Source organism: Spermophilus citellus (assembly GCF_964194105.1).
Source record: "Spermophilus citellus genome assembly, chromosome: 7".
Classification (NCBI taxonomy): Eukaryota; Metazoa; Chordata; class Mammalia; order Rodentia; family Sciuridae; genus Spermophilus; species Spermophilus citellus.
The window spans coordinates 120,076,594-120,102,017 of NC_138188.1; the positions used below are offsets into that span (position 1 = coordinate 120,076,594).

General features: G+C 44.7%; 1 protein-coding gene and 1 pseudogene across 4 annotated transcripts in view; both read left to right on the forward strand.

The window, feature by feature from the left end:
- The window catches only part of MASP1 (MBL associated serine protease 1), a 63,856-nt gene that overhangs the window by 28,195 nt on the left and 10,237 nt on the right, over positions 1 to 25,424 (forward strand). The window contains exons 4-11 of one of the 3 annotated variants that reach the window (XM_081301650.1): positions 705 to 836; positions 3,653 to 3,849; positions 6,573 to 6,720; positions 8,167 to 8,285; positions 9,285 to 9,363; positions 15,563 to 15,700; positions 17,397 to 17,471; positions 22,028 to 24,496. In XM_081301650.1, coding sequence (XP_081157776.1) covers positions 705 to 836; positions 3,653 to 3,849; positions 6,573 to 6,720; positions 8,167 to 8,285; positions 9,285 to 9,363; positions 15,563 to 15,700; positions 17,397 to 17,471; positions 22,028 to 22,911 — 1,772 coding nt within the window. In that variant the 3' untranslated portion in view covers positions 22,912 to 24,496. The other 2 variants (XM_081301651.1, XM_081301652.1) reach the window with 2 other exon arrangements.
- Positions 2,592 to 3,583, forward strand: LOC308653477 (adapter SH3BGRL-like; annotated as a pseudogene). Its single transcript has one exon. The product of its transcript is annotated as an adapter SH3BGRL-like (transcript).

Consider the following 25,424-nt stretch of genomic DNA (forward strand, 5'->3'; position numbering starts at 1 on the left):
TGATAAATCGCCAGATCTTTTCCAAAGCCATCACATCATTTTATAAAAGTCCACAAATGCCTGGGAGTTCTGGCTGCTCGATATCTTCACCAACATCAGATGTTGTCATTTTTTTAATATTAACCACTCTGCTGGCTCTATAGTGTATCTCATTGTGATTAAACCACATTCCCCTGACAACTAATGATATTAAGCATCTTTTCATGAGCTTATTGGCTATTCATATGTCCCTTTAGGAGAAATGTATACTCAATGCCTAGGACAGGATTGGACCCATACTAGGGGCTTAGAAAGAAAGAGACAACATGAAGTAGAAGTTAAGAACTCAAGCTCTGCAGCCAGCCCATCCCAGATCTCTATGGCTTTACTTCATCATCTATAAAACAGGGGTAGTAACAGCCCTGAGCTTGCTGCCTGGCACGCAGTAATTATCACAGCTGTTAAAGGATAGTTCTTCTACCAGGAGTCAAGTTGCCTAGGTTTGAACCCCAGTCTCTGAGGTCTGGGATCAGCTGATCCACTTTTCTGAGTTTCCTCATCTGTAAAACGAAGATAATAACTACCTCTGGGCTTTATGTAATGATTAAATGAGACAACTCCTAAACCCCCAGTGGCCAGGGAGCAGGCCACACTAAGTGCTGTATATGTTGGGGGTCATGTTCATCATCACGCATGCCCTGATTGAGGCTCTATCTTCCTTGCAGATGTGGACGAGTGTAAGGAGAGGGAGGACGAGGAGCTGTCCTGTGACCACTACTGCCACAACTACATTGGCGGCTACTACTGCTCCTGCCGCTTTGGCTACATCCTCCACTCGGACAACAGGACCTGCCGAGGTAGGGCCTAGGGGTGGTTCTATACATTGCCATGACATGCCACACCTTCCAGTACAATTAGAAGAGGCTCAAGGGAAAGATAGATACACAGTACAGACAATTAACAATGAAGTTAGAGGTGTGCTTCAGATACCATGTGAACAGAGATACTGAAATAATGCTCCCTCAGCCTGGAAGCCTGGGTTCCTGTTCTCAGTGAAATACAAGAGAAAATATTTGACTACTAGGACATCTTCCTGGGCAGAATGTGTGCTGCATAGGTCCTGTCTCTTTTCCTACAGAGGGTGAACAACATGACCAAGGTAGGGAGAAACCTGGGGTCCCCAGTCCTTTCTCTCTGAGCCATGAACTAAGCCTCTCCCAGCAGTTCCTTTTTCTCTTTGCTTTTGATAGCCTCTAAGTTTCTCTATGACAGAGAGAAACTCAGTCCAAAAGGAGGAAGTATAGAGGCAAAAAGAGAGGCAGCAGGAAAACTTTCCACCCCTTCTCTCTCTCTGTTTTCACCTCCCATCAACATGGTAGCCATGCTGTGGGCTTGGGCTGAGTCAGGGATGGAGAGATGGAAGGGCTCAGCCACTCTGCAGCAGTAGTCCCTAGATTACTGGGGCAATAGTCCTATAAGCAAATGGTTAGATGCCGAAAGTGCAACATTTGCTACATTTATGTGAAGGAAGTGTAGATAGCTCAATCAGACCTGAGCTGGCCTGGAGAAGTGGAAAATACTCCCCCAAGATGATGACCCTTGGCAGAGATGAAAGTATAAGGAGAGGGAGGGCATTCTATGCAGGGAGAATGGCTTCTGCAAATATTCACAGGTGTGATAGAACTTGAGGCACTTGGGGAATTGCCAACAGATTCGTGTGACCCAGGGATCTCACACTAAACTTGAGTGAGGCAACATTGGAGGGAGGTGAGACTGTAGACAGGAGCTCTTTTTCTTTCTCCTTCAAAAACTGCTCATTTCTGAATAAAGCCCAAATACTTACTCATCAGAATAAAGCAGTATAAGACAAAAACAGCAGGTACATTTTCTTTGGGGGGGGTATGTTTTCTATTCTTATTCAGTAAGTATTTATTAGCTATCTACTCTATACTGAGGCTAGGGAGGGCTGAAGGTAGAGCAAGTTTTCTCAATCTGTCTTTATTTTCTGCACCCAGAAGCCCTTTTCTTTTTCTTTTTCTTTTTTCTCTTTGATACCACAGACATGCTGTATATCTGCTTATGCACTATATGTCTATGCATTATGCATAAGAACAGCAAGACTTCCTACCAAGAACCAATTTTAGTCCCCTTTGGGGTGAGATTACCCCTATGAGAATGCTTGTGTAGAAAATGAAAACAGATGGGACTTTAAGAGACCTCAATCTAAACCTTGTTCTGCAAGTTCTGTGGGACTTCAAGTTAGTCACGCCCCGCCTTTCTGGGCTACAGTTTTTTTTTCATTTGCAAATGAGTAGGATGAACAAAGGCTTAGCAAGCAAGGGCATCCCAGCTCTAGGATGGGTCAGCCAAGGGCAAAAGTTTAGCAGTAAACAAAGGTGCCTGGGCAGGGTTAACTAAGGGCCAGGCCAGGCCAGGCCAGGACGGAGGTCCCTGGTTGCAATAAATGCAGTGCAGAACAAAGTCAAATCCCTGAGCTCATGGAACGCACAGTCTAGTGGGCCAAAGAAACCAACAAATGAATATGTGACATAATGTCAGGCAATGAGAAGCACTGAAGGAAAAAAGTAAGAAGGACAGGGCTGGGGTTCAGCCTCTAGCTGGATCCCAGCCACCGCTGCAGCTGCTCCACAGCCCTTTCCAGGGCCCAGACAACTGCCAGCCGCTGGTCCCAGGATGGTGATTCGTGTATATATTGCATCTTCCTCCAGCTCTACCGTGATTAAGAAGAAACAGCAAGATGTGCTTGGTGCCAACAAAATAGGCTATACAGAAAAAGATCCTGTAGCCAGTGAAGAGAGTCAGAAGCGGATGAGAGAAAATGCACCTGAAAATAGTGGACCCGCCACAGGGTCCTCCTTGCCACCTCAGATTTTCAATGACAGCCAGAATTGTGGGGACTAGGATGACTTTTTGGAAGCCCAAGAAAAGAACACAGTGTATGCCTTTTTAGGCTTGATGGCACCACCTGGTTTAAAGGAAGCAGAAGGCCAGGCACAGCAGCAAGCAGGAACCTTAAGCATTCTGCTTTAAGCATCTTGAAAAATGCATCTCCATTGCTTTCATAAAATAACAAAATTTTCTTGGCTTCAAAAGAAATAGGCGTAATGTTGAAATAAATAGATTAGTTGGTGTTCCTGCATGCAAACAATCAAAATGAATATGTCCTTAAAATGTGAATATCATGGTGAAGGGGAAAACAAAATAAAGGAAGGACAGGGCTGGGCTGGGAGAGAGGGTATGTGTGAGGTCTATATTACAATAAGGACCAAGGAAGGGTTTGAGCAGAGACCTAAACGAAGTCTGGGCAAGGGGATGAGTAGGGTCAAAGAGGTCCAGATAACCCCATGACTACTCCATCCCAAGCCTCTTCCTTATCAGAGTCCTTCCTGCTCCTCACAAGTAGCAGAGAATCTGCTGAGAGGTGCCATCACACAGGGTAAATAACTCTGGACAGACAGAGACGTCTGCATTTGAGTTTTGACTGCAAATTGCTAGGTATCTAACTTTGGGTAAATCACTTCCCTTCATGGAGTTTCCCCCATCAGTGAAATGGGGATACTGGTTCCTTCCTGGCACTAGAAGGATCACAGTGACATAGACAAGAGTCTGCTGTGGTGTTGGTGTGCCATGTTCTCTGCTATGTTTCCCACAGTGGAGTGCAGTGACAACCTCTTTACCCAGAGGACCGGCCTGATCACCAGCCCTGACTACCCCAACCCTTACCCCAAGAGCTCTGAATGCCTCTACAACATTGAGCTGGAGGAGGGTTTCATGGTCAGCTTGCAATTCGAGGACATTTTTGACATTGAGGACCATCCTGAGGTGCCCTGCCCTTATGACTATATCAAGGTAAGCCTGCAGAAGGTGTTTGTCCTGGGAATGCTGGAAAATCTTGGCTGAATTGGGAAAATTGATATTCTGCTGTTTTCATCTTATCTCAGGATAGAAGGCCAGGCAGCTAGTTTATCAAAGTCATTATTAAGATAACATCTACCAGCTTAATTAGATCTAGTCTAAGAATCTTCCATGATCCAAAGCAAGCTCCTTGGCCATCAGTGTGGTTTGAGATAGACAGTCCAAGATTCAAGTCTGCATTAGCAAAAGTCCCTGGGGGTACACTTAGTTTCATGGACCTGCAATCTGTCCATGTCTCACAAGGCTCTATACTCAAAAAGAACCCATAGTTGGTTTACTGTTCTACTGTTGCTATCCTGAACTTCTTAATATATTTTGAACAAAGAATCTACATTTTCATCTTGCACTGTATGTACCCATAAGTTATGCTACTGGTCCTGCTTGGGAGAAGAGACTATGTAAAAGGCAAACAAAGAGGGAAGAGAATGTCACAGGCCAATAACCACTGAATTTGTGGTGATTCTACTAGTATAGATAAGATGCAAAGGTAGCCTAAATTTATGCTATTGGCTGGGATACTAGGAGAGATATTGTTTAGACATGTAGGAAGCAAATCAGCTATTCTTAGAGAGGGACCAGCCAAAACATCCAGGTGGACCTGCATGTTGGAGTCTGACCTCAGGAGAAATACTGAGCTGGGGAGAAAAAGGGATGCTACTCAAGTGTACAAATAGGTGCTTGTTTAGACTACATGAACAGTGAGCTGGCCTAAGACAGATGGAAGGCAGAACAGAGGCACCCTCGATGAAAGGGCCATAAAATGAGAGAGTCAAAAATGGACCTGTCAATCAGGCAGGATGGCATACGCCTGTAATCCCAGTGGCTTGGGAGGCTACAAGTTCAAAGCCAGCCTCAGCAACAGCAAGGCACTAAACAACTCAGTGAGACCCTGTCTCTAAATAAAATAGGGCTGGGGATGTGGCTCAGTGGTTAAGTGCCCCTGAGTTCAATCATCAGTACAAAAAAAGAATGAAGTTGTCTACAGTGGGAGAAGTTTGAGAGTCTATGAAAGAAAACTTGAGAACTTAGAGGCTGTCCTATCCCCTACTTGAATTCAGAGGCTAAGAAGCAGCTTGGCCACAGGTAGACTAGCAGAAAACACAGGACAGGAGTATTCGTTGCTGTGTAATAAACTGCCTCCAACATAAAAGCTTACAGCAATTCTTTTTACATTGTTTTGAAGACCAGAAGACCCAGAAGATTCACTTGGGTTCTTTGATTAGGGTTTCCCTAGATGGAAATCAAAGTATCAACTGGATGGGATTCGAACCTTGAGGCTCTGGGGCAGAATCCCATTTTCAGGGTCATTTAAAATTGTTAACAGATCCTTGTAGTTGTAGGAATAAAGTTCATTGCTGCTGTAGGACTGAAATCCCATCTTCTTTCTGATGGCCAAGAGTTCTTCTCAGCATCTAGAAGCTGTTCTCAGGTCCTTTTCTACTGTCCCCTAGGGGATAAAAAAAAAAACAACCTCTTTTTCCATGTAAGAAAACATAATCACAAAGCAATGCCAGGGGTGAAGGTTATGGTACTGTCTTAGAATTCTGGCTACCACACAGAGTTCCCAGGAGCTATGCACGGGAACCTCAACCAGACACTTCACTTTCTGGGGCTTCACTTTTACCCCCTCTCCATGATTAGATGAAGATGCTACCCAGGATTGTGGAAGTCACCAAATGCCACCTAATGGGCCCTGGTCCTGGTCCTCAGAGATGGAAGGAAAAATGCACAGGAAGAACCCAGGACTGGGAATGGGGGACTCTGGATCAGCAAATACTTCCTGCTACCTTCTCTCCTTCTCCACTGCCTCTGTCCCAGTCAAGCCCCATCACCTCTCCCGTGCTCAACTGCAAAACTCTCCAGCTGCTTTTCTTGCTTTCACCCTTGCTCTATACAGTCTATTTACCCATAGTCTTGAGAGTTAAAAAAAGAAAGTAGATTGGATCAAGATTTCACTTGGAATTACACATAAATTCCTCAACGCAATGTGGCCCTTGCCTGCTCTTCCAACCTCAGGTCATGCCACTCCCTCTGTCCCAGCCACATGGTTTCCTTCCTGTGCTCCACACTTGCCAAGCTTGTTCCCACCTTTGGCCTTGGCCTTTTCATAGCTATTTTCTCTGCCTGGAAAATGCTCCCCCCTCCTCCTCTTCAAACAGCAGGCTCCTACTCACCCTACACGTCAGATTCAATGTCACTTCATCACGAGACCTTCTTTGGGTACCCATTTAAAGTTACTAGCTATTATACTACTGTCTGTTATATAAATGATGGCAGAGATACCTGTGTTATGTTGATTATTGTTTTTTTTATCAGTCTCTCTTTACTCGACTACAAGTTCTTTGGCAGCAGAGAGCTCATCTGTTTTGTGTACTGGACAGGGCTATGTCCTCCGAGCCACAGTATGTTTGTCTTCGAGCAGAGGATTATTAACCTACCTTGTCCACTTCCTAGGTCATTGTAAATTACAAAATGAGAGAATGGAGATGAAACTGTTTGGTGACTGGAAAGGCCCACTCAAACCATGAGTGAAAAAATCATGGATTCACACAGAGGCTTCCAGAAGACTCTGGAAGGCAGTGCAGAAGAGTTGCCTGCAGCAGTGCTCTCAGCTGCTCAGATGTGACTCTTCTCTTTCTCTGTCTTGCCTTTTTTAGATTAAAGCTGGTTCAAAAGTTTTGGGACCCTTCTGTGGAGAGAAAGCCCCAGAACCTATCAGTACCCAGAGCCACAGTGTCCAGATCCTGTTCCGCAGTGACAACTCGGGGGAGAACCGGGGCTGGAGGCTCTCGTACAGAGCTGCAGGTAACTTGTCCCCTCTCATCTGAGTGAGCCTCTGTGCTCAGCATTCACAGAGAGGGTGGTTGGGAGGGGGTGCAGGCCTGGAACTTCTCTGGTGACCTTATGGGACTCTTAACTGAGAACCTTGGGACCAAGACATATGATCTCTCCTGACTCAGTTTCCTATCTGTAAAAGGGGCCCCAGGGCAGCAATGATGTTAAGTTTGAACTAGACTGGAAGTTTTCAAAACTAGCTGTATTTCAGCATCGTATGGGGAGACTTAAAAAAAAAAAAGAAAGAAAAGAAAAAGAAATCTAGTTTCCTGAACCCCACCCCTCACACAGTGATTCACTAAACCTGGAAAGGGCTCTTTCAGCTCCAGCCTTCTCTAAGTCTGGGGCTGGAATTTGAGCATGGGTTTGTAGTTTCCAATGTTTCATTATGGTGGAGCCCTTGTGGGCCCCTTGACTGGCAAAGCCTACAGGTCCCATTCCTCAGCTCCCCAAGGCAGCCAGTCCTGGCTCAATCTTGATAGAGGCATTTGACCCAAGAGGTCTGTAATAACTCAAGAAGAAAGAGGTGGACATCAGCCAGGTGTGACTTCATAGACCCTGAAACCCTGGCTCTGCCTGCACTAGCCTATCCAGTGCCCAGTCTGGGGAGAGGAGTGAGCAGGAAATTAACAAAAGAGAGTTTGTCCAGGAAAAAGTGTCAGGGATAAGCTCTGGCCATGAGGATCTTGTCATGAGGATCTTTTGAAAAGATGTCTCAGAAGTATATGATTCACAGTCTCTAAATGCTTTGAAGAAGGGTCTTGGGGGGAAAAAAGGGTAATTGGGGTCCTCTGCGTGGTCCAGTGAGTAAGATTTACAATGGAAGAGATTTCAGCTAAATAGGAAAACTCTGTTCATTTAATCGGAGGATTCCACATGTAGAAGTTATAGGTTTGGGAGGAATTGAGTTCCCTGTCTTATAGAAATGCAAAAAGATGTTGGGTGTCTACTGTGGAGAATGTTGTAAAGAAAACATCAGGACAGTGTTGGAGTCAAAGACACTTAATATTCCACCCAACCCTGAGTTAGCTCTTCACTGACTGTTGGGATCCAGGGTTATTGCAGTGGCTCTGACCCTGACTTATTCTGTGATTTGAACCAGATTCTTTACCTCGACTTGACAATAAAGAATTTGAACTAGCAGAATTTATGCAGTGATTCTAAAATAATATAGTCCATGTAAATCATGAAATCATCTGGCCAACCATCTAATTTTAATAATAAGCAATCGGGGGGGGGGGGGGGGTGGAGGAGTCTTGCAATTTGGAAAGTGACTTGCTTCTGGTTTCGGAGTAAGTCCGCGTGCAGTTCTGTCATTTCCCTCCTCCCTCAGGGCTTGCTGTGTGGGTCTGGCCCTCTACTGCCAGACTTTTCCTCGTTTTCTTACCTGCTGTCCTTTCATTTGCTTCCTGCCAGGAAACGAGTGCCCTGAGCTACAGCCTCCTGTCCATGGGAAAATTGAGCCCTTGCAAGCCACATATTCCTTCAAAGATCAAGTGCTCGTCAGCTGTGACACAGGCTACAAAGTGCTGAAGGTGCAGCGCCTGCCTGGGTGAAGGCCAGAGAAAATCTCAAGAGTTCCCCAGGGCAGATGGGCTGCCGGAACTTGGCAGAGTGCCAGCACAGTATTTCCTAGCTGCCACAAAAGCCTCCCAAATGTTCTAGAAATTCTAAAGCATGTGTCCCAGATTGTCTCTCGCTTCTGGAAGTGACACAAAAGTCTTTTATCAGAGAATGGGCTGGCTTGGATTAAAAAAGCAAGTGGGGGGGGGGTGCTGTACAGCTCTCTAATCAGGGCTAACAACCTTAATAAAGTTCATCAGGCTTATGGGGGTAGGGTGGAGAAATAAAGGTTTTAAAGGTGACAGGTACTCCTTACTTTTCCATCGTCTGAGACAATGGTTCTCTTACTTAGCTTTAAAAATTTATTTTTTTTAAAAAAGTCATCTCCTACATCTTAGTTGAGATTAATTAAAGCAATATCTTTGGGGTTGAAACTGAGGCTTGGCTTTTTTTTTTTTTTTTAATGTTCTCTAGATGAGCCTAAAGTGCAGCCAAGCTAGAGGACCACTGTTCTCAAGGAATAGTTCTCAATGAAAGGTCCCTGGACCAGTAGTATCAGCATCACCTGGGAACTTACTAGAAATGCTAATTCTTGGTTAGGTCAGACTCAATAAATCAAAATATTCTGAAGACACCGGCCAGGAATCTGTTTTAACAAGCCCCCAGGTGGTGCTGACCTCTTGCTCAAGTTTTAGAACCAGTGCTCTGAAAAAGGAGTCAAGGCTCCAGTTTTTCTTTCAGAGACAATTGCCCAAGCCCCCCTTGTGCATAGCCCTTGCCTCTCCATAGTACGAATGCAGAATATGAGTTCAATATCTATGTTTTCCTTATCTTCAAACTTGGCCTTGGAGACTTGGGTGGAAAATCCCATTGAGGACAGTGAGGCTTGGAATTTGAGTTTGTTTTGCTGGGAAGCAAACACTGACTCCACCCCTTCCTTCTTCCCACTCCCTTCTTTGGTTTCTTTCCAGGATAATGTGGAGATGGACACATTTCAGATGGAGTGCCTGAAGGATGGGACATGGAGTAACAAGATTCCCACCTGTAAAAGTAAGAAAAACAAATGGCTTGATATAAGGATAATGAGTTCCCTCCTGCTGTTGGGATCAGACCAAATTTCACACAGGGGTGACAGCCTGGCAGGAAGTCTCTGAGAGGGATGGGGGGAAACTCAACAGACACTTGGGGCCAGACAAAAACAGTATTAATGCCTCTTTTAGCGGTAAGACTTTAGCATCCCCAAACAAATGTTTTTTGTTGTTTTTGTTGTTGTTGTTGTTGTGGGCCCCAGTTTATTTTCTAAACACTAATTTTACCTCAGCCTGCAGACAGGTTGCCAGATTTGCTAGAGGAATACATGTCTCCAGGTCTAAAGCCAGCTCTGGCAATTGCTAATTCAGGGGACCAGTATGGCACGGATTCCCAGAGCTGAGTAAGCTTGTTAGTCTCTACATGGCCACCACCACCCATGGCAACTAACTCTTCTGGGTTGATTTGGAGCTTTGGAAAAATGACTGTGGGGTCAGCATAGTAGACCTAGTTGAAGCATGGAACACAACTCTTCACTTACTGTTGGGGTCCGAGTTCTTGCAGTGACTCTGACCCTGACCTGTTCTGTGATAATGAACCAGATCCTTTACCTTGACTTGACAATAAAGAATTTGGACTAGCAAAATTTATGCGGTGATTCTAAAATAATATAGTCCATGAAAATCATCTATTGAGTTTTGTAAGAATACAGATTTCCAAACACTAGCCCCTCTCCCTCCACATGTAGGGGATTTCAATACAAGAGTTATAAGGACAGCAATTTTAGAAACTTATGTATGGCAACAGTGATGAGAAGAGGCACAGTGACAGAAAGGGCCAGGAAGGAAGGAAGGAGGGCAGGGGTTTGCTTTAGAATGCAGAAATGAGAAGTCAAGAGTTGGGGTTGCCCCATCCATCCACATTTCAGGAGTGCTGTCCTATTCCTTTGTCTTAAATGGTTCCCATCCAGTAGGAAGATAGATCTCTTCCCACTGCCCTTAGGAGGTGCTCTCAAGCAGCAGGGCTCCTGGAGGCAAAAGCCAGGCAGAACTGGAAGCAGAATGTGCTTGTTTCCTCTTTTATATGGTGATATTGCTGCAGTCAGGTCTCAGTGTGGGAAGAGAGGAGCATCTCATGACTTCAACAAATTTTCAGCAAACATTTACTGGAAGCCTGTGCAGACTTAAATCCAGAACTCAGAAGGAAAAGTTAAGGTCTAGATAGGAGGGACTCGATGGCTCCTCTTAGTAGTGCTGTGACTGGATGCTGAGCCAGGCACTCAGCAAGAGAGAGCAAGGGTCATTTTGAAAAAGGTAAAGGAGGATTTGAGATTTTCAGGACAGAATCTGACTCTGGAGTCAGGAAATTCTGGATTTAAAATGCAAATTCTATCAGATGAGTGTCCCTATGCAATTTACTCATTTTCTGTTGGCCTCAGTCTCCTTCCCTCAAGATTGCTATGAGAACTAACTGGTTTAATATATGTACCATGCCTGCAGAGTGCAGGAATAAGCAAAAGCTTAATAAAAGCTTATTTCTTTTCCAGCCCCCAGCATCACCCCTCACTACCAGGAGGTTTGTTGTCTCTCAGTCTCACTTTTGGAAAGTAGGAAACATTATTAATAGTTTTCCCTGATGAAACACACACATACTTTGTGTTGTAATGAAAGCATTGATAGAGTAAGGCACTATTACTATTATTACTATTATTAGCACTATTTTGTGTTACTTATGCAACAGAATGCCTTGCCATGTTGTACTCAAGAAAACAGGCTGGATTAGGTTGATGAGAGCTCCCATGCAGACTTACCCAGCATCTTTGCCTAATCAATACTTACTATTGGCATTTCTCTATACCATGTACTATGCTGGATCCTATGGAAGATGCAAAGATAAGACTGAAGAATTAAGAGTCTCTGGGATGATGGCATAAGGGGTTGGGAACAAACAATAAGTGTGCAGTCTATAGTAAAGAAAGATGCACCAGAACAGGAAGTAGGAATTCTGGATGATTGTCCCAGCCCTGCCTTCACTTTGCTGTGATGACAAGTCCTGGTATTCTCTGAATTCTATCTGTCAAGTGTGGGTTTGGACCAGATAAATGCAAATTTCCCTGCAGGGAAAGAATCTATAATCCTTAGGAGCCAACAAGTTTGAGTGCAAATTCTCAGAATGGTACAAATTCAACAATCCCAAACTGTCCTTCACACTGGCTATTCCTAACTTACATTCTTAATGGATTCTGAAGGAATGGTTTCTGTATTTCCTGCAAGAACTGTTTCTGCTTTGCTTGCTAACTTTTCTCTCTCTCTCTCTTTTCTTTCTCTCATTTTCTCTTCCTCTCTCTGCTTCCTTTCTCTGCGTCTCCTGGTCCCACTTTGACTTCACCATGGTGACAGAAAGCGAGATCGATTTGGAGAGCGAACCCGAGTCAGAGCAAGTGACAGAGTGAATGACAAGAACCCCACACAGTGCAAACATCCAGGAATGGATCACTCACAAAGACCCCTGGGTCCCGAGCTGCTCCACCCCTCCCCACCCACCAACACTCCATCGCCTGCTTCAGTGTGAATTAGGATGGAGGCTGAGCCCCACCACCTAGCCCCAGCAGCGGGAGCCGCTGTGCTATGAGAATAAATTATCCCCTTGAGGGTTTGGTCATCACTCAAAATTACTCCAGAAAATGACAAAAAGACAGTGGGAATTTTTTTTTTAAGTATCTCTAGGTGGATTGTACTCTTCTCAAAGGAAAAATGCCTTCAGTTCTAGAAACACAAGATTTAATGCCCAGTCATGTGGTCTGTGGCCAACCAGATCGAAGTGGGCACTGGTTTCTGATCTGGTTCACATTTCAAGTTCAAATAGGCCAGAATGCTAGTCACTTGATGACATTAAACTTTTTATTTGATGTTACCTTTTTAACCATGAGTAGCTAAAATGAGTAATAACTCAGTGTGCATTTTTGAGAATCTGGGTATTTTCTCATTCACAGAAGTATTCCTTCCACCCATACATCACACAGAGCTAAAATTCCATCATTATAGGTACTTTCCCCTGGGGATTACAGTTTTGTTTTTCCCAAAATTCACTGACAACTTTAAAAGGATAGAAAATGCTCGTGAAAGCAATGGTCCTCAGCTCTGGGACCACAGACATCTCTAGGTTATAAACAATGATGAAGAAAGGGCTGAGATCAGCAGCCTGGACAAGGTCTGGACACAAATATTAGAGAAGCCCTGAATTGGAGGGTGGCTACCTATCGATTTTAAGATTAACTGGCCACTTGGTGAAGACAGAACCCTGCAAGTATAGACAATGAGCAGTCTGTAGTCTGAGGTGCCATCCTAGGATAGAGACAACTCTGAGAGAGGAGATGGGCTAGCTGCTAAAGACAAGTGCCAGCTGAATACATGTTTGTAAGCCCACAAAGTATTAACAGACTTCATACTTAGTGTAATAGAATCCCAATGTAAGAGGGAGAGTTGATACGTGCTCGAATAATTGCAATATCAGAGTGTATAAGATCATGCCACCAAAGAGATATGAATAAAGAATTCCAGAACAAGGTAGCTCCCCTGTCCAGTTAGAAAGATTAAAAAAGGCTTTCAAGAAGAACTAGTTTTCTGACCATGGCCTCTGGGGTAGCCACATGGACACAGAGTGTCCCAAGCAGCAGTATGGCATGGAAGTGGAGACAGAAGTGACACGATGATGGGTCTGGTGACATTGGAAGATGGGCACACTGAGGGAGGGTAGAAATTGAGGCTGGAAAGGGGAGTGGGACCTCAACTCTGGACTGAGTGCCAGGGTGAGCAAATTGTGTAGAGTTCCCTAGGAAGTCCCCAGATTATGGTAAAGAGACTCAGAATCATCTGCAGGCCAACGAAGGTGTATCTGGAGGAGAATAAACAGCAGACAGAGAGGAGAGTGGAGACGGGGTGTAGGGTGGTGTCCCCCACGCCCCAGAATGGTGAGCAAGGAAATGGGAGAGAGAAGTGTGTTTGGATTCCAGGGTGTGGAAGTGGGCAGAGAAAATTCAGGAGGACCCTTTCTAAAGCAAAGATGGCCTCGCTGAGGGTGCAGGATCTGACACCCGCTGGTTGTGCCAGGCAGAGTTGCTCAGGGCTCTTGTGAGGAGAAGTTGCCTCAAGGTCCCTTAGATACATGGTGTTTAACCTCATTGTACACTTGGGAAGAAAAGTGTGCCCTTTCCTCACTCACTAGCTGACCAGACTCTTTCTTTTCCAATGGACATGGCCCCCCTCTCTCTGGTTGTAGGACCAGTTGTATCAGTGGGCAGAGTTGCTTCTCTGGAGTGCAGTGAAAATAGCCCCTCTACCCAGAAAACATCTCCCCACCAGCACCAGCCACACAAGTCCAAGGACAGCCCTAGATTTCTTCTACTAGAAGCCAGGTAGTTAGATCTTGATGATGCTTTAAGACAAAGGAATTGCTAAAAAGTTAAGGGAGACAAGAATGATCTCAATATGTATGTATCAGTCAATGGCATTTCCTAAAGAGGCGGTAAAGTCCACTTGGAGTCTCAGAAAAAAAAATTAAAACTATTTGTAATTTTAAATAATAAATATTATTACTTCTTATTATCTTGGCATTAACCTTTGCACATTTATCTCACAAACTATAAGAGTGTTTCTAGTTTTGGGTGATCAAAAGAAAATGGAAATGATTTGCCCAAGGGGACTGGAGCCCAGTTTTTTTTGTATTTTGCCTTCGTTGTGGATAAGAAGGACACACATTTATTCCCTTCCTTCATCCCTTTCCTCAAACCTGGAATCATACATGTTTTAAGTTAGTAGTCAATTTTAAAAAGGTGAATTTGAAGTCCTAAAATTAAAATCACAAAGTCTGATTAGCACTCGGGGTAAGTCTCTCCTCTCTATTCCCCAAGGTGAACAAGTGATATTCAGGAGGGGGTAGAACTTTGCAAATTTCATCAGGATTCTGGAAATACTGACAAGAAATGTTCACCACTAGCCAGCTAATATGTAACATAGGCCATTTAACATAGGGCATTTAAACAATCCTGAGAAAGTATCAATACCATTTACTAAAAGATCACTGAGTTTAAGATCTTGTTCTCACTCTGACATTCACTCACTGGGTGACTTTAGAATAAATAGCCAAGTCTCCTCTCCAGGCTTATGGGCAAAACAAAGAAGATATTCTAGATGGCTACCACCAAACTCCTGCTACACCAGTCTCCTTTCCATCTGTCAAACTCTATGATTCCTTTAGGATTCTTCAACTTTGGCATGGGTTGTTATGTCAAATATGAAGATTTCCTAAGAAATGAGCAGCATTGTTTAAAGGATCCCCCCTAAGAAGACATTGATGAATTGGGTCCTTAGCCTCTGATGTGGCCATGAAGAGGTGCCCTGAATCTGAGCTGACTCATGCTGAGATCCCTCAGGGCCAGCAATTCCCCTAAGAACTGGCAGGACTGAGGAGCTCCCCAAAGACCATCTCTGAGGAGCAGGCATCTTTGGTCATGTCTTATGCTGTGACTGCAACCAGCCCCAATATCCAGCTACCAGAAAACTGGAGAAAATTGGAGACTAAAATTTGATTCATCCGTGACCCTCTTCTGCCTTCTGTGGTGGAGCAAGCTGCCTGTAGAGAGCCAGCAGGGTGGGGCTGTGTACTCATGCAGGAACTGGGTTTTTTATTTGTTTGGGTTTGTTTCTTTCTTTTTTTTTTTTTTTGTATGTGTGTGTGCGCCAAGCTCTAATATGAGCAAATTAACTGATCTTAGTCAGCCTGTGGTTGGGACTGGAAGAATGGAAGATTCTTTGGTTCAGGTCAGCCAGAATTTTCAAACTGAGCATGGGCTTCATGCTTGGGCAGAAGTAGCAGAAAGGATTTCACAATAGAACTAGAAGTTGGAGAAAGAGGTTATGGTAGGGAAGAGACTTGGATCTCCTTAAATCTCAGCAGAGTTGCCTCTACTCTGAAATTGACACTGGGCCAGGTGAGTTGATCATAGAGTAATGTCATGATGGAAAGACCCCAAAAGCAAGGGCACTGGGAGCTGCAGAGGTTGGACCCTGTAAAATTCCAGGGGCATCCTTGACTTATAACTTTGCTTTCTGGAGTTGTGCTCATTGCGTAACCTGCACATCTGTAGAAGAAAAAAATCCAACAGATGGTAACAAGAGGAAGAACAAAAGATAGTGAAGAGGTCTCACTGCTTCTCTCTTAGTTGTAGACTGTGGAGCCCCAACTGAGTTGGAACATGGACTGGTCACCTTCTTCACAAGGAACAACCTCACCACATACAAATCTGAGATCAGATACTCCTGCCATCAGCCCTATTACAAGATGCTTCACAACATCACAGGTGAGCCCTCCATACTCTCCCCCTCCCACCTCACCCTCTCTGGGCCTCTGGATAGGCTGGAAGCTGAAATCGCTCTGTAAGGAACAACTGCTCATAGGTATGGGGTGCTTAATAATGCAAAAATTGTCCTCTCACATATCACCTCATCTAATATAGAAGCTCACAGGCCAAAGGATATACTCGTTATTTTGTGCATTTTAAGGTGCAGAGACTGAGTCTCAGGACCAACACCCTGTCCTTTTCTTTCTTTTTTTTTTTTCCTTCTCACTTTAATCTAGCCCAGATTCTACCAATGAGCATAGATCTTTTAGGAGCATAAAGGAGTCAAATAGAACACAGCAAAGGGAAGATGTGAGAACCTAAGGAAAGCCTGGAATGTCCAAAAATGAATTGCTACATGTTGCCTGAGGCTGAGTTGAGGTTTCCAGAAAATGCCCTGTGTCTCCACTTCAGCCAGTCTCAGTCTTGGTTTCTGTCTGAGTGTAACATATGACCAAACCAGAGCCATTTGGCAAGCCTACTAGGAATCTTACTTCAAAGACCTGTTTCTATTTTATGCACAGGGTCCAGGTGGAGTGGGGAATGGGAAGCAGATCCATCTGTCTCCCGAGGTATCCCAGTGTATGCCCTGACCAAGACTCCAACACAGTTGGAGCTGTCCCAGTCCAGGTCTCATCCACACCACCTGCCAGGCTCCTGGCTACCCCAGAGGTCAGACAGAAGCTCACAGGCCAAAGGGTGAAGGACCACCAGTGGCCAGTACACTGGTCACAGTGAAGGTTTGGGAAGAATTGGGAAGAGACATATGTGGTGATATGTCCCACCTTACCCTAGAATGAGTCTTTGAAGCATCCCAACACCCTCATGCATAGTCACAGTCCTAGCAGAAAAGAGAACCTCTCAGAGATAGAAAGGCCTATCTCTGCCTCTATGGAAAATGAGCACTAAGAAAACTCTCGCTGGTCATGGTGGCACATGCCTCTAATCCCAGTGGCTCAGGAGGCTGAGACAGGAGGATCATGAGTTCTAAGCCAGCCTCAGCAAAAGTGAGACACTAAGCAACTCAGTGAGACCCTGTCTCTAAATAAAATACATTAAAAGGCTGGAGATGTGGCTCAGGGGTAGAGTACTCCCTGAATTCAATCCCCAGTACCAAGAAAAAAGAAAAGAAAACTCTTCTAATTTCTCTAAGTCTCCAAGAACTCACTTTTCAACAAGGAACAGTGATACAGCTCACAGAGCTATTGTGAGACTCAAATGAGAAGGTGGACAGAAATGTGGCTTATTAAAGGGTTTAAGTGCTGAGAGGCATGTGTGCTGCAGAGAGCTGTGTGAACCAAGGTCTCAGTAATTAATGAGAGGGAGAAAACTGCTAAGGGATGGACAGCACAGGGCAAGCAGCCTCAAACCAGCAGGAGTCAGACTGCACAGAGCGCTGGACACCACGAAGAGTGTGGTATTTACTTTTAAGGACAGTGAGGATCCACTGGTAATTGAACTGTGGTTAGATTCCCATTTTAGAAAGACCCTGCAAGTTGCAAAGAGGACAGGCTCAGGGAAAATGATATCAGAGAGGGCATTTAAAAGAATTTTTTACAATAATCCACATTAGAGGAATTAAGAATCCAAACCTATTTTCCATGTGCTACACATCAATCATTTTCTTTCTCTTCTCCACCCTTTTTCACTCCTGTAGGAATGTATACCTGCTCTGCCCAAGGGGTCTGGACAAATGAATTACTGGGAAGAAGCCTGCCCACCTGCCTTCCAGGTACCTTACCCTCCAAGTCTTCTGTCTCAAAGTCTCCTGTTCAAAGCCCTAGAGCCCCAGGTGCTCTGGCTGTTAGCAGATGCTGAAAGGGAAGATGCTTTGATTTTTTTTTTTAAGAGATGTCTTCAAAAGGTTGAAGGTCAGAGAAGCCTAGTCTCACACTTTCTCAAACTAACTAGACTCTATATTCAGCCTGTTCTGTTGTGCAGGAACCCCCTGTTGCCTTTCTGTCCAATTCCACTCCTTTTCTACCAGATTTTTTCATCCAACACAACACAATCTGTTGTGCCAGAGAAATCAAGAGAGCAGGCACCCTGTCCTCGAGCACTCACCAGGCTCCAATAAGAAACAACTGTAGGACAGAGGAAGGAGTTCTTACAAAGAACAATGCATGCGACTCTTTTTGAGCTCTGCCTTCCCTGTGTTTTATCTGCAGACCCCACTTTAAAATGGAAAGAGAAGTTGGTGGTAGCATAGCGGGAAGTGTCACTGTGCATATAGTTTGGGGGGGATATTTTCTTTAGTGCTGAAAGTATGGATGATTTACATTTTAAGCAATGTGCATATTTAAATAAACTTTAGAAATCATAACCCAAAAATGCACATAGGAGGGTTAAACAAATAACTCACAAAAATTAAATTTAACATTTACAACACAGTAATTGATACATATTTAATTTTTTTAAAAAATCAAGTATAGCACTAATTAAATGATACATCATTCCAGGTAGCATTAAAAAAACTGAAAATTAATTATCCTTCCTGATTCCATAGGCACATTTGCATGAACAGCAGGAGCTATTGTGAGGCTCAAATGAAAAGGTGGACAGAAATGTGGCTTATTTTATCTGTAGTATGCTGAAGCTGAGTAGCCTTTGTATTTCACTGAATTACAGCATTGGGTAAACTAAGAGTATTAGGGAAATGGCACACATTCACTCGGTGGGCTTCTAGATGTTAGGTTAGACGTTAAATGGAAGGCCCAGGAGTTTTCTACCATTGATTCTTATGAAGTGAAGAACATATTGACATTTGAGAGTCAGTTTTCAGCCATCACAGGTGCCATGGGATCCCAGAGAAAGAGGAATTGACTACACTTTATAGTGAGAGGTGAGCACCAGGAAGGAAGGCTTCACATAAGAGGTCTTATGCCTAAGAAAGAACCTGTGAAGAGGGAAATAAAGAAAGGTCATCTTGGCCCCATTATGCTATCCCACTCACCTCAGTTTGGCTTGGCCATGAACATACTCAAGGACTCCAGGTAGTGAAGCTTCAGAGAAGAGGAGAATAGTGGAGATGTGGTAAACTAAAGGTTCAGTTTTCTCTTTTGTTAAAAAACTAATGTCAGCCAAAGAAAACCAGGGGTGATTTCATCCTGGGAGGCCATGTTGCCACACTCAGAAGGGAAATGCACTGGACTAGGAGTCACAGGCCTGGGTGGTATGCCGGTGCTGCTGCTTCCTAACTATCATCCTTAGTAAGTAATCTCGCCTCTCTAGGAATGGATTCCACACCTCAGAAGTAAGGGAGCCACACATTCTTTGAGATACACCACATTCTATGACTTGTAATGGTTATTACTCTTTAAATTTATACAAAGAATCTGGGATATGATGAGTCATGAAATTCTCTTAACACCTAGAGTTGGCCAAACTATGGTGTACCATTGGATCAGGCTGGAAATTTCCAAATTCTTTCCTCTCAAAATACTGAGACATGGAACTGAGATGCAAACCAGGAGGGAAAGAAAGCCATTTTATCTAGCACCATAACCTTCCAGGGGGCTTATTAAGCAAATATGAGCTGCCCCTTTGCTTTACAGATAAAACTCAGAAAAGTAAGGATCATAGTGGTATAATGATTTGTGCAAGGTTTTCCCCAGAGACTTAGGAGCAGAACTAGAGGATGATCCTGAAATTTTTTATGTCAACACAAGTATTTTAGTTGGCTTTTTTGCTGCTCTGACTGAAAGACCCAATCAGAACAACTGTAGAGGAGGAAAAGTTTATTTGAGGTCTCACAGGTTCAGAGGTCTTAGTCCATAGAAAGCTGGCTCCATTCCTTGGGGCTTGAGGTGAGGCAGGACGTCATGGCGGAAGAGTGTGGCAGAGGGAAGCAGCTCATATGATGATCAGAAAGCAGAGACTTCATTCACCAGATATAAATATATACCTCAAAGCCATAACCCCAATGCCCCACATCCTCCAGCCACATCCCACCTGCCTCCAGGTACCACTAAGTTAATTCCATCAGGGATTAATTCACTGATTAGGTTAAGGCTGTCATAACCCAATCAATTATCCTCCAAACCTTCTTGCATGGTCTCACACATGAGCTTTTCAGGGACACCTCACATCTAAACCATAACAATCAACAATGTTGAGCTCTTTTTGAGTCAGTCATTTTTTATGCCATCCTCATGCACTCAGAGTCCTGGAATGTCACCTTTTTATTCTAAGGGCCCTTCTTCCGTGCTTACCATCCTGTAAGCCCAAATCTGGCTTTAGCACAGCCAAAGCTATACCATTTCAAGAATAGTCCTTTGTCTCAGAAAAGTCTGGGGGGAGAAGGGCAACAGCCAGTAATGACTGCATTTCAGCTGGGTACAGCGGCATGCCCTATAGTTCCAGTGACTCACAGGTTTAAGGCAGGAGTATTGCTTAAGCCCAGGAGTCTGGGGCCAGCCTGGGCAATATGGCAATAAAAAAAAAATCAAGAATGACCCCATTTCAATGAGCTCTTTCAAAGACTTGTTGTATTATTCAACCTCATGAAAAGACAAGGGCATATCAAGGAGGAAAAAGAAGCTGGAGTCAGGAGTAATGGGTTCTACTTCTTTCTCTACCACCAATGAGTTTGAGTATATTATTGGCCTTTTCTAACCCTCTATTTTTCCATCTGTAAATTAGCTACCCTCAGAGGTTGCTCTGTTCTGACCTTCTATGACCTGGGGTTTGCCTCTTTGGAGGAAGGTACCATTCAGTGCTGGCCAGGGGCATTGTAGTGACCATGATTTGAGCCACAGAGGTGTGCCTTACCAGATGAGGATCTTTCAGTGCTACGAGAATTGTTACACAGGCCAGGCATAGACCTGCCTTGAGATATCACCTTGTAGGCTGCAGCTTCCAATGGGAGGCTAACCTTGAAAGGCCAGGTCACAGAGAGTTACAAAGCCCCATCTATATCTGACCTGGGGTGAATGTCAGAGTGCTCCAGCATCAAACAAGAAGCATTTGGTGTCAGCATCCAAATAACATTAGGCTGTTGAAAACCCTCCCTCCCAAAGTCACCAAGATACAAGAAAACTCAAATGTCCCTTGGTCTCTGAAGGATTGTTGAGAATATCCAGGGCCAAGGAGTATAGTCTGGCCATTTACAACCATAAGGGGACCTTCACAAACCAGACCTACCTCCCAGACAAAAGCACCCTGTCCCTGTGTGCTTGTTCTTAGCCAGTGGGAGGGCTGGTTCTGAAGACCCACTGCTCATGAGCCAGAGGCATTTGGCTGCAGGAGGCCGGTGGTGCATGTGCATGCTCGGGGTACAACTCAGTGGAATGAAGTTTGCTCAGACCTTTCTCCTTCCCTTGAAGGTACTACAGGGCTCCTGGGTGCAATGATGTGTGGTCCAAATAAGGCCCATGCATCATTGCTTGTGGATTATGCCACCTTTCCCCTACATACTATGTCCTGAGACTTAATGCACAGGCATCAGTGAGTCCTTTAGCCAGATGAGAAAAGGTTTGAGGGTCTACAGCTAGGGTCTTAATATGTAAACTGTCTTAAGAATCCATTTAAGACCCTATTATCCAACTTGATAACAATGTCCTCTTGGAATAGTCTCTTAACTGTCTTCATCCATAAACTGGGGGTAGTCAGGGAAAATGAAATAAAAATCAAAGGAATTTGGAATTTGAAAATTCTTGAAGATCATCTTGACCAACTGTTTCATTTGGCAAATCAAAAACTGAAATTAAGAGAGAAAACGTTCTGATTCAAAGTCGCATGGAAATAGAAAGACCAGGTAAAGGCTCCAAGCATCTTGGTACCCAATCCAGTAACTATTAGAGCTTGCTAGATTGTCTTTTATAATACTTCCATTTCTCTGTGCCCATGAAGATGGAGAGAAAACTTGTAGAAGTTCTTCAAGTGCCCACAGTATGAACAACTTCTGGGATATGAAATACCTTTTTAGGGAAGAAAGGGGATAAGTGGATACTGCTAGGGATAGTCCTGGCTAAAGACGGTCCTGGCCAAAAGTAGTCATAGCCAGAGGTGGTAGTTCAAGAGAGAGATGGCCCAAACATGAAATGATCTGGTCTAGAGATGGCTCCAACTACTGGGTTGCCATCACTGCGGGAGATGGGCCATCCTATAGAGACCTAGATACAAACTGTCCCAGGACAGAGCTCTGTTAGCATGACTCAGGCAGGTTAGGGTGCCATGGTGGCATAATCCACAATGGGTAAGATATGAATTTTTCTTAGTGGCTCTTTTTCAAATGGTTGTCCTAATCAGTCTTTGTCTCTTGTCCCCACTCCCTCCTTCTCCTTACAGTGTGTGGCCAGCCCTCCCGCTCCCTGCCAAATCTGGTCAAGCGGATCATTGGAGGCCGGAATGCTGAGCCTGGCCTCTTTCCATGGCAGGCTCTGATAGTGGTAGAGGACACCTCAAGGGTACCAAATGACAAGTGGTTCGGGAGTGGAGCACTACTCTCTGAGTCTTGGATTCTCACGGCCGCTCACGTGCTGCGTTCACAGCGCAGAGACAACACAGTGATACCGGTCTCCAAGGAGCATGTCACTGTCTACTTGGGCCTGCATGACGTTCGGGACAAATCAGGAGCTGTCAACAGCTCAGCTTCCAGAGTGGTGCTCCACCCAGACTTCAACATCCAGAACTACAATCATGACATAGCTCTGGTGCAGCTGCAGGAGCCTGTGCCCCTGGGACCCCATGTCATGCCTATCTGCTTGCCAAGGCCTGAGCCTGAAGGCCCGGTTCCCCACATGCTTGGCCTGGTGGCCGGCTGGGGCATTTCCAATCCCAATGTGACAGTGGATGAGATCATCAGCAGTGGCACACGAACCTTGTCCGATGTCCTTCAGTACGTCAAGTTACCCGTGGTGCCGCATGCTGAGTGCAAAGCCAGCTATGAGTCCCGCTCAGGCAACTACAGCGTCACAGAGAACATGTTCTGTGCTGGCTACTATGAAGGTGGCAAGGACACATGCCTTGGAGATAGTGGCGGGGCCTTTGTCATCCTTGATGACTTGAGCCAGCACTGGGTGGCCCAAGGCCTTGTATCCTGGGGAGGCCCTGAAGAATGTGGTAGCAAGCAGGTATATGGAGTCTACACAAAGGTCTCCAACTATGTGGACTGGCTGTGGGAGCAGATGGGCTCCTCACAAGGTTTGGGAGAGCTCCAGGTGGAGCGGTGAGCTGACTTACTTCCTCAGGGTCTGTCTACCCTGCCCCAGCTCAAGTGAGACTACACCACACACCTCCAACAGCACACTCCATGTTACTTAACAGACCAAATAGAATGGAACACAGTGACCTACTGGGGCACTCATCCTCCTAAGATGGACCCCAGGACCCTGAGAGGCAGCAGTGTTGTATAAGGAAAAGGTTCTAGGCAAGAGACCAACGTCCACTACCATGGTCAATTCCATTCCCCTCACTGGCCTTCACTCTTTCCAGCAATACAGTGGGAAAGCTGGACCAGAAGACCTCTGGGCCAATCTAGCACTCCTCTCTGGCAAGCTTTATACCATGGCCTTTATTCACCCCTAATTATATATCAAACCTATTGGGCCCACTGCTGGTATATTTGAGCTTGATTATTATGAAATGATTCCTTGCATTGGACTTAACTCTGCATTCATATTTTGACCTAGCTCTTCACTCTGGGCCTATATCGAATCCACTCCCTCCTCTAGGAGAAAACCATTCAGGTATGGGGGATAGAGATCATAAACCTGGGGGGGGGGGGCTTCCTCTCTAGTACAATAACTTGGAGCACTTTTGCTCCTAGGATTCCTCTTCAACCTTCTTCCAGTCCAAGTTTCATCCTTTATATTCCCTATTAAAGAAATATCAAGGACAAAGAGAAAACCGGTGACTGAGGAAGACAATAGCAGTAGGAGGGTCCCTAAGCCCCTGGAATTCCTACATTCAGCTCAGAACATCACTTGTGCCCACATGCCACTCCTGAATGGCTGACATCCCAGGCTGTCAATATGTACCACTCCAGACAAGTGCGAAGCAACCTTTCATCCCTGAAATGAGTCATCTGAAAAAACTACCTGAGCCTTGAGAGCAAATGTGGAGAGAGACTTGGTTGTTACTTGGGGAAAAGAGAAGGTGCACACTGAATCCCACTGTGCTTCTGGACAGGAAAATGGAAGAAAGGGTGAACTCAGGACTCTAGGAGTCACCTACGTCCTGCTCTATAGCCAATGGACCTAGCTCAGCAGAGAATCTACCCAGTAGGATATTCAGAGAGATCCAGTCCTGTGCTTTCTGGGAACCAGAGATCAAGGGAAGCAGAGACTCATTGGTGACAGTGAAAAGAGGGGAGAGCCATGAATGCTGGTTTCTAGCCCTGTCTCTGTCTCCAACTGGCACTGGCTATATAACCTTTGACAAATCATTTTCCCGTTGAGCCTCAGTTTCCCTATCTGTAAGGGAAGTCATAAGAGCCCCTTAGGGTCTTTCCATCTCTTGCATTCAGCACTTCTCTGATTGCCAGCAGCCTGTCTCTGGCTGTCACAGGCTGATTGTGCACCCTCAGAGCTCTTTTCCCTGAGAATCTTCATCAGACAAATGCAGCCAGAGAACAATTGGGAAATGTTCACTTTTCCAGTCGGTTCATAAAAACACACTCCTATACCTATGAATGGTGCATGTAGAGAATGCTATATTTTGTATATTTAATATCACATGCTTTGCTACTCTGTAAGGGGCCTCTGCACTCTGTCTCAGCTGTCAGGGGTCCAAAGTGGAAATAAACCCTCTGTGGATAACCAATAGCCTTAGTTTGGGAGTTTTGTTATTGTTGTTGAAGTGTGACCATTTGTTTTGATTTTTTAAATTGGCCCCCTCATTAAACCAAAATTTCCCCTGTTACAGAAAAAAACAAAAACAAAAAAACACTTATGGCATCTGGGCATCACCCAAGAAGAAGTGTCAAAGAGAGGACTTTGTTATTGATATGTTCCCTTCTCAGAGGGTGCATGCTCCTCCATTTAAGTGCCTGTCATTTGAGTCCTTGGCTTCAAAGAGCTCACACTAGCATGGGAGACAAAGTTGTGTTTATCTAAGTATTAAACAGGCAAAAGGAATTGGACATCATAAGAGCAATTGCTATTTAAATATCATGGGAATTTAATTAAAGGAAGATGTGATTTTATACAGCTAGAGGGGATCAGAATGGCTTTGCAGAGACTTCAAAGATGTACTTGGAGATGGGCAGGAAGAGGCAGAGTGGGCAAGGTTATCAACACAGGAAAGTGAGCCACATTTGGAGTGGAAGCAGTGTGCATCGAAGGAGTTGAAAGAATCTAAAAGCTGTACTCTGCACTCTGACCTGTGACAAGGGATTTTCTAAGTTTGAAGTCTATCAATCAGAATCATGGGGTAGGGGTGCTTGTTAGGAATGTATATTGCTGGGTCTCACCCACTGAAAATTGAGAATTTGGCAGGTCTGAGAGCCGGTGGTGTGATGTGGAAAGTGGAGGGAAAGGGACTGAGCTAGGGAGAGTGGCTGGGAAACTACTGAGACTATCCTGGCAAGAGATGGGGAGAACCCACCAAACCAAGGAGCTGTGACAGTGCAAACACGAGGTCAGAAGTTTAAATCCATTTCGGTTGTAATCCCAGTAAAGGTTGGCTTTAGGCATCTCTTGAGATTGTGCAAGCTTTAGGGTGCAGGGGTTGATGTGAGACAACC